Source organism: Theobroma umbraticum, unplaced genomic scaffold (assembly GCF_002168275.2).
Source record: "Theobroma umbraticum cultivar Fairchild unplaced genomic scaffold, ASM216827v3 scaffold_95.0, whole genome shotgun sequence".
In the NCBI taxonomy this organism is placed as follows: Eukaryota; Viridiplantae; Streptophyta; class Magnoliopsida; order Malvales; family Malvaceae; genus Theobroma; species Theobroma umbraticum.
In genome coordinates, this window is record NW_018397257.1 from 3,055,751 (window position 1) to 3,065,083 (window position 9,333).

Below are 9,333 nucleotides of genomic sequence, written 5' to 3' on the forward strand. Positions count from 1 at the left end.
GTGAGTCAAAAAACACCGATAAATGCTTTTTATTTTTTTTATTTTTTTAAGTATAATAATAAAATTTTTAATTAATAAAAAAATATTATAATCTTTTCATAATTTTCATTAATGATGTTTTAAACTTAAAACGAAACATTTATTTTAAAAATTAATAAATTTTTATATAATTTAAATTAAAACTTCAAAAAGTAAAAATATTTTATTCTATCTTTTAAATTCAAAACATACATTCATAATTTATAAACTAATTGAAACTTTATTTTCAAAATTAAAGATCACACGAAATTAAACTTAAATTTCAACTCACTCACGAGAACAAAAGCCTTCCGAAATAATTTATTTCTTAAATCATATTCAAAATCAAATATGACTGCTAACCGAAGAGAAAGAATATAATGCAACTAAACCTTTTAAATATACTGTGAGTAACAAAATAAATGTTTTCCAAATCTTCAATGTGACGATTACTTCAACTATAATCCTAAGACAAGAATGATGGGTTTGTCAGATGATATACAAATTATGAATTGTCTTCAGATGATTCAGAAGAAATTCTTTCAATAATGTTTGGGAATTTCAGGGGAAGTTTCATTAGTGGCTCATCGCTTGGAACTCCTTGGTAAGCTAAACCCAACGCATAGCCTAATGCCCGAGCTACAGGCACAGCAACTGCATTCCCAACTTGAATGTACCTTAAAGATAATCCAGCCAACATTGTAATCGAATAATAATTAAATATTATAACCAATTATATGTTTATTGATAACACAGTAGAAGAAGTACCTTTCCTTAACGGGGCCAAAAAGCTTATAGTAATCAGGGAAGCCTTGTAGTCTTGCATTCTCACGAACCGAGAGGACACGGTCTTGTTCAGGGTGTAAAATCGCCTGTAAACAAACACAGCAACATTTAGCCACTCCAGAAATGGTTTCTTGGGTAAATGTGATTTTAACACAATAAATATATATATATATATATATACTGCATAAAATCATAACCTGATTATGAGGCTCTGCCCTGGTAACCACTGTTGGTACAGTTTCATCCCACCATAGACGAGCAAAGGGTCTATACACAAATTCATCATGGGTCAAGTCATCAAGTCAAATACATCATCAAGCAACAAATACATGACAAACAAAAAAACCACTCACTTGGACGATGATCCCCCAATAAAACTCATGGCATAATCAGGGACCTGTCATTGTTTATGATAATATTATCAAGTACAACACAAGAGATAATGTAGAATATCAACATAAATTAAAACGGAAGAGTGCGCTCTCTACCAAAGGTTTCCCAGACTTCAAATAAACCCTCTCCACATTGGGGTCCCATTCCACCTTGTTATCATCACGTACTAGAACACCTGGTAAGTCTCTGAAATTTGCTCCCTAATCAACACACACACACAGAATGAAACAGGAAAAGGAATGGAATTCAGCAAGTGAAGATGCAGCCAAGGGCATACCTAATATTCATAAAAATAAAAAATAAAAAAGCAAAAACAAAAGGTTATATGACTGATTAGATTAAGATGGAAATGCGATACCTTCTTTTTGGGAATCTGGCAAACACGCTGATAGTCATCGACATTGAGTTCGAGCGGCCGATGATCGTAGAGCAAATGTTTTGCTGGTTTTGCCTTTGGCGAAGAACCGGGCATCTCTACAAGACATAAAGAAATATGCTCGTAGTTTGTCCAACCAGTTTCATGAAGTTGAAACATGCAGGTCATGATGAAACAACACAAGATTTTTTTTGCATAACCAAGTAACACCATCGTACAAAAAGAAAAGGAAAGCCAATTTTTATCCAAAAAAATTGGTTGCAAAGTTCTGAAGAATTATCGTTTATAAGTTGCTGACAAGAGTAGTAGAACCATTAGCATATATATCTTCTCCTTGCTAACCAAGAGTAAAAGAAGCAATGTACATTCAAACTACAAAACACAAATGATACTGATCCAAATATGGCTTTGAATATGGAATTCAAAACATATAAATAAGTATGTAACTTCCTACCCTCCTTTCTTAATCTAATGAACCGCTGAAACTCTGTTTGAGGATCCTTGTCATAGTCCATTTCATCTTGATGCTCATAATTTCCAACCTAAATGCATAATGAACTCAAATACATGTATCATAAGTAAAAAGATAAATGAACTAGCAAATCAGAAAAAAAAATCAAGAAATCATAGGACATACGGCAGGAAGGTCAGCAATTGCATCTTCTAGTAGAAGTTTCGTTTCCAACTCCACTTTTTGTCCTTCATCATAGGCTACTGTGTTCATCTACATTCATAAAGTATTATACGAAAATGGAAGCTTTTCAAATTAAAAATAAATAAAAAGTTCTTGTACCTCAAATTCAAGGGGAATGACACCTCTTACTACAACATCATGTGTAGGAAGTGGATATTGTGGCAATTTCTGAAAACAGTGAACATCCAATTAAACCACAGCTTTAGCTTTTTCTATATTTACAGTGACTTAAATATATAAAACTCACTTCAGTAGGACGAGCCCCCCACAAGAAAACACGCATCCGAAATTGGGGAAGACCATAAGCACCAGCTGCCATCATTCCCATTCGAACTTGGTAGTTTAAATGAATTAGTTGACTCAAGGCATACCGTCCAAGAAATCCCTCAGCAAACTTTACAATGTCAACAACGTTCTCCATCAAAACAAACTTTGGCTTCAAGTACTCCACTATCTCCATGAAAACCTTAAGTTGTTTGTTCTTTTCATCTTGTAAAGGATTTTCCTTATTTCTAAACCTATTAAACCCACTGATGCCTTGGCATGGGGGCCCCCCACAAATCACATCGACATCACCCTATAGGACCAGCAGGAAAATATACAAGAGACTAAGAATTTGTGATAGCAACAAAAGCAAGGCAAAATTGTTCTGACTTCAGAAAATACTCTGCATTTGTTTTTTCACAATGCTGACATTAAAGCTTTAGACCATGGTACTGCAACAATGTTGTATTAACGAAATATTGGCGCTTGTATGCTACAGTTAATTAGAAGAAACAGATTTGGTAGAGTATTCCAGCTATTTTTCAACTACAGCCTAAAGAATTCGGATAGAGAAATAACAGTCCATTCAGGGAAAATGAAAGGACTGGAGTTCAATTTGTGAGCCAATTATTGAATATGTGCATTTAACAAAGTTTATCTATGTTACATTGACTTCTCACTTTACATTAGCATACCTGGGCCTGATTTTCTTGAACAGTTTAAATTAATGCAGGTAAGACACTTGGGTCCTCAAAATTAATGTAAGAACCTAGTTAGAAACCACATCCAGAGTCCATAAGTAGGAATCCGTAGGGAAACTATTAGAATGCAAAGAATGACTGGTTTAGAAAAAGGTGCATCCGGTACCAACTTGGTTATATCTTGAGTGACACTATATAGAAGATATGAAATAGTAGATTCTCATGCATATACGTACTTTTTGAGATTACGCTCTCTTTCTTCCTTAGGTTTTACATGGTTGTGTGGTCTAGTTGTTTGGGTTTCTTGGATATTGTGCACTATTTTTCATTCTTGAAAAAACCGAATTATTAATGGAAAAAGTTATTAGAAGAAAAAAAAAAGTTAAAAGGTAAGATTTCTATTGTAGATTCAAGTGCGCTAGAGCCTTCAATTGTTAGCTGAAAGTTTGACATGCATTTCAATTACAATTCTATAACATACAAATGAGATAACTCTCCAAACATTATTTCAGTATAAGTTAAATAATGAATTATTGGTGGATGTGTTAAGTGAGTATTAGAACTGAAGGTAGGTGCTGCTCTTCTTTTTGGTACTGCTAGTGAACCAAATAGTGTGTTATTCCATGAGTTAAATTCCATGAAAATGAGATTGAAACTTGCCAAATACTAAGCACCTGGTCATAGCTATATGTATAGGAAAGATCCTCAACAGAAAGTGGTTCGAGGTAGTATAATTTTCCAGAGGATTATGTTCAATTCCTAGAGATTAGTTGGTTGTAGGAGAAAGCAAGGGACAATACTACAGGTAAATTCCTTTTTATGAAATTCATTCAAGAAAAAAGTAGCATAGCAAAAGCTAAAAGATGCTTACAGGTAAGGGTAGTATTTTTGAGTTAAAGCCATGTGTAACGAAGTCCTTCAAGCATTCTCGACAATCACTGTAAAAAGAGATTACATGTTAGAGACAGATTTGCATTTGAGGATGAAATACAAACATAAATATTGACTACATACTCCATTCCCTCTAGTGGCTCCCACGTATCTTCTTCCGGCCCATAGTTCTTCCAACGAACCTAGAATAAGGAATAGAAGAAGTCAAGGTGGAGTATGCCAAAGTATATAGACCCAAATAATGTCTATACAAAACATAAAGCTAACTACAATCAGTGAGAGCTTAAACAGATAAATTTTTTACAATCTCGACGTAGATTGTATTAAAGGTAAGCATAGCTATAATGCTCATATACCTGAAAATGTAATCCACGTTCCCCCTTCTTCTTGGGATCACCATAACATAAAGCTAGAATCTTTTCAACTTCAAACACATCACCTTCAGTATCATCTTCTTCATTGTCATCATCATCACCATCATCTTCCATACCAAACGGATTGAAGGATTGTTTCTCCAAATTTTCAGATTTCAACAACGAAAATAAAACACACAATCTTTCCCACTCTTTCAACAATGCTAAAAAATCTTCAGCAGATTCATTCCTAACCTGAAATACCATGTGATTTCATCAAAAAATTTCTTACATAATACATTTAACAACAAAAATGAAAAAACAAATTATAGACAAATTTTACCTCTGTTTCTGGATGATTCCATTTGAGACTTTCACAGGCATATTTGTTTAAATCCACGGCCCATCTCTAGAAACATTCAATTAAAATTCAAGAAATCATTAAATATAGGTAAACATGTATGAACTACTTAAAAATGCATAATTATTTGAATTGTACTAAGTAACTCACAGTCTCAAGTTTTAACCCAGCCATATTTGCTCCAAGACATAAACCAGTTGACATTGCACCACAACCCGAATACAAGTCCAACAATGTTACTTGTGATTTTTTATTGTTTGAAGCCTGAGAGGCTTCCTCATACTGACTTTTTTCTTCGTTAACACTATTTATGTCATCACTAGAAATTGTTGATGAAGCTTCACTGCAATTTGTTTTATCTTCTATGATTTAGAAAGAAAAAAAAAACATTAGAAGTTGAAACAAATAATTAATTTTCTAATGTTCATATACATAAGCTCAATAGACAAGGATAGGGCAATCAAGGGGAAAACTACCTGGGGATAAATTAATAAAAGAAGAATATGGCAAAAGATACAGCATGTCGCAATAATAATCACAACATGGAATCATTTTCTTCTTTGCCTCCAAATCAACCTAAAAGGCAAACATACATTAGTAGGAAGAAGCCGAAAATATATGAGAAAGAACCAAAGCAAAAATACAAGACAAGATAACATACATTCAATGAAACTTTTGCAATTATAAGCTTTTCAACAAGACAATCCAATGGATTGTCATCCTGAATCTCTGAAAAAAATACACGCTTCTTATCAATAAGGTGGCCTAACTTTTTCATTACCTGGGAAAGAAAAGGCAAATCAAATGTAATGCTAAATTAAAGGTTAGAAAACAATAGAAATCGTATAAAAAATGCTTCTTACAGTGTCTCGAGCTCTGTAGAACCATTGAGCTGTAAAATACAAGGTCCCATCAACTGCCTCAAACATTTCTACAATCTTACAAATATAATAATCCTGCCCTTCTTCAGCCTATACATGTATAAACATGGAAATAAGGTTAAATTAATTACCCTACTCTTAAGAACTAACTTGGTAAGCACATTTATAAAAATTATTTATGAAGTTCACATAGTCCAACAAAAACAACACATTCCCAACAAAAACAACAGATTCAAAGCTTGATGAAACAATTAAAACTTTCTGCATGTATAGAAAAGCATAGTCTTAGCTCAAGTCCCAAATTACTCTTTTTACTAGCCCATTTGATAACAAAATTGATTAATCGATGATATCTACCAACAAATCCATACAGTTTTGACTCAAGTTCCTAACCATTTACTTTCTGTTAGTTAAAGAAGGTGCATTTCATAGTCACACCTGTACCAAAAAAAGAAACAAGAGAGAGAATCCATGAAAAGTAAGACAAATGCCAAAAATTCTAAACATGCGATGCCTAGGACGGACTGATTCTCATCTACAATCTAGTACAAGTAGTGTCAAAAAAAAAAAGTTGAGTGAAGAATTAATAAATTCTTTTAACACTTCACATATTTATCTTGTTCTACTTATAACCTGTAGGGTTAATTGTAATTTCTAATATTTAGTAAGATAGTGCATTAAACCAGCTTGAAATTCTTTTCCTGAAAGAAGAATGTGGCAAAGTGAATTGCTGAGTTATGAAATTAGCCTAACCAAAAACAGCAATGATTATCATATAAAAAAAATCCAATCAACCAGTAAATTTTGATTATTTCAGTTCAGCTACATGATTTAACAAGAGAAAAAAGTCAATTATTTTCAATTCCAAAAAAATCCAACAGCAAAATACAGACTCAAACAATTTAAATATCCATTCAAAATCTTCACCGAAACTAATGATTACTTCATACCGTTACTTTTTGAGGGCAGATGAAGCGTTATTTTTGTTCTAATGATAAATAAGTGAATTTTCCATCAAATCTTAAGAGGCTGCAATTTTTTTTTTCAAAATAAATAAATACCACACCATATCCCATTCCAAAACATATTAGCAAGACATGATATTTTTGCACTTTGATGCCTAATATAACCTAAACAACAGTCAAATAAAGAAATGAAAACAACTTGACAAGATTAGTTAACAATGCAATGAATAAAAATAGAGTGAAAGAAGACATATGAATCAATTCAACAAATGCACAAGACCAACATGACTGGTCATTCCAAAATGGTAGATGCATCAAAAAATGGCAATAACAAGTATATACTGACTTTGACATGAGCATCAGCATAAAGATTATACAGCACACGTCCATCAACCTCCGCTTGAGTGTAGTGCCGTCGAGCTTGAATAATCTCTGAATCATTCTCACTGTGCCAAATAAATTGAGAAAACCAGGGTTACATTTGATAATGCTTCATTTTGTGTTTTATGTCTTGAAAACTACAAGGAAAGTTAGTTTGGTGCATCTTTTTCTCTTCAAGCAACCAAAACACAATACAAAATTTCTAAAATTGTTGAAAGGGATAAATTCTTGGGCATTCATATTTCACAAAAAAAATAATAATAACAGTAACAGTGTCCTCGCTGTTCAATATTCATTCGGTAGAAGCCTATTCACCCATAAAAAGCCTAAATGATTCTATTTCACACTTATGCAGTGTTAAACTCAGACCTCTAACCCCTTAACACCATTCCCACCACATAGTCATTGCCTCCACCATCTCTTTAGAGCCTAAGTTTTGCACCCACACTTCATTAACCAAAACATGTTCCATGCTGCTATTAATTGGAAACGATTCAAAAATAAAACTTTTAGAAAAGAATAGCAAACGACCCTTAAATGAGTTATATAATAGATGCAATGTAAATAAACAAAAGAAAATTGGCTTATAGATTGATGTATTTTACTTACTCTTTGGAATTCTTTGAAACAACTTGTTTTTGCTCCTGAACATAGAGAGAATTGAAATTCAAGTCAGAATGCAAACAAATAAATAAACAAAAGCATTCAGAAGGAAATATACTACATAACCTACCTTCTCTACTAATAAATTCAAAACGGATAGAAATATTTAAAAGATTCTACTTTTCCCAAAAAAGAAATGAAAGAAGCAATTGTTTATTGTTTGTTTATATATTACCACCCCTTCGTAGCGTTTTGGCCAGCGCCGTCTTGCCTCCTCGTCAGGGACCGGCTCGCCGATAAACCTGGCATCCTGCTCCTCTTTCCCATTACCGTGCACAGCTCGTCTGGTCACTTTCAACTTTGACGGCGTCTTCTGGCAGCCGCTCCCATCGCCGCCAAGGACCCCAACGTCTTCACTTTCCGATTTGAACGGCGAAGTTTTCGACCCCAGTTCTGGTCGGCTTCGTTTAGACTTGGAAGCTCCAGAGGCAGAGTTGTTTTTGCGCTTACCTCCACGAGAGACTTGAGTGCTCTCTTCTTCATGAGAGACTTGTGTGCTCTCCTCTCCACGAGAGACTTGAGTGCTCTCTTCTTCATGAGCGACATCGGTGACTTCCTCATATTTGGGCTTTGACATGGTCGTTTTATTTCTCTGGCTCGATCGAGTAGGTTTCCTAGATGAAGACGACGTTTTGGCCATGGCTAGGCGTTGGAGAGAGAGGAGAGCGGGAAGCTGAAACTCGGCGATGGGGCGACTATTTGCACGAGGAGCAAATTGATGCTGAGAAGGGAGGGGAGGGCGGGGGGATTTATTTTATTTAATTAATTAATTTCCAAAATGGAGAGGGAACGAAATTTTCGAATAACTGCGGTTAGGCGGGAAATTGAAACAGTGATTTCGGGAATCGTGGGTTGAAGTCGTTTTCCTTATTTTGACTTACTGCAATTGTTATTTTTAACTCACTCTAATTACATTTACTCATTACATGTTTCATTAAGAATATCAATATTTTGTGTTTCTCTACTATATATATAAGAAAAAAATAATAATTAAAATTCTTTATCATATTTTATTTGAACAGATGCCGATGTCGATAAATCTTGTGCGGAGTTATCTCCACCGCCTCAGGATTAAATGCTACTCAACACGTATGGAGCTTATCAAATTTCATGCCATCAATTCACTAGGAGGAGGCAACGATAGAATTAACTTTTGTTGAGAAGCTAAAGATAAAAAATAATAAGAATTATAAATTTTTTAAATTAATATATTGAACTTAATGAATAATCAAGAGTTTATAATATATAATAATTTTATATAACATTTAAATTAAAAAGAACCATAAAAAACGATTTACAATAATCTCTTAAAAAGGTTGTGCTTAATGATGATTCCTCTTATTCATAAGTTAAAGCATTGAAATTTATTGGCTCAAGTATAAGAAAATTATTTAAACAATTTGAATATTTTCTTTCAAAGAATTTATCAATTTGTTTTCAACTTACTTATATTTTAATTAAATTTTAAAAAATTAATACAATCAATATCCAATATTTTTATTTTATTTCTATTTAAACTTAAAATACTAAATACAAAACTATAATTTAAAAAAATATAAATGGTTAAATACCATATACATGATTAATAATTTTCTCTTACATAATC

General features: G+C 33.2%; 1 protein-coding gene across 1 annotated transcript; it reads right to left on the reverse strand.

Annotated features, from left to right (window-relative positions):
* Window positions 1-315: 315 nt before the first annotated feature.
* CMT3 (chromomethylase 3) lies at window positions 316-8,439 on the reverse strand. The gene is made up of 21 exons (XM_021422429.2): window positions 7,903-8,439; window positions 7,674-7,708; window positions 7,030-7,129; window positions 5,701-5,808; window positions 5,499-5,618; window positions 5,314-5,413; window positions 4,988-5,199; window positions 4,820-4,885; window positions 4,480-4,731; window positions 4,247-4,305; window positions 4,104-4,170; window positions 2,515-2,844; window positions 2,367-2,435; window positions 2,211-2,297; window positions 2,028-2,115; window positions 1,556-1,671; window positions 1,293-1,397; window positions 1,158-1,201; window positions 1,002-1,071; window positions 787-890; window positions 316-695 (listed from the first exon to the last, which is right to left on the reverse strand). The coding sequence occupies exons 1-21, from the start codon at window positions 8,365-8,367 to the stop codon at window positions 524-526; spliced, it is 2,769 nt and encodes a 922-aa protein (XP_021278104.1). The 5' UTR covers window positions 8,368-8,439; the 3' UTR covers window positions 316-523.
* Between the last annotated feature and the right edge of the window lie 894 nt (window positions 8,440-9,333).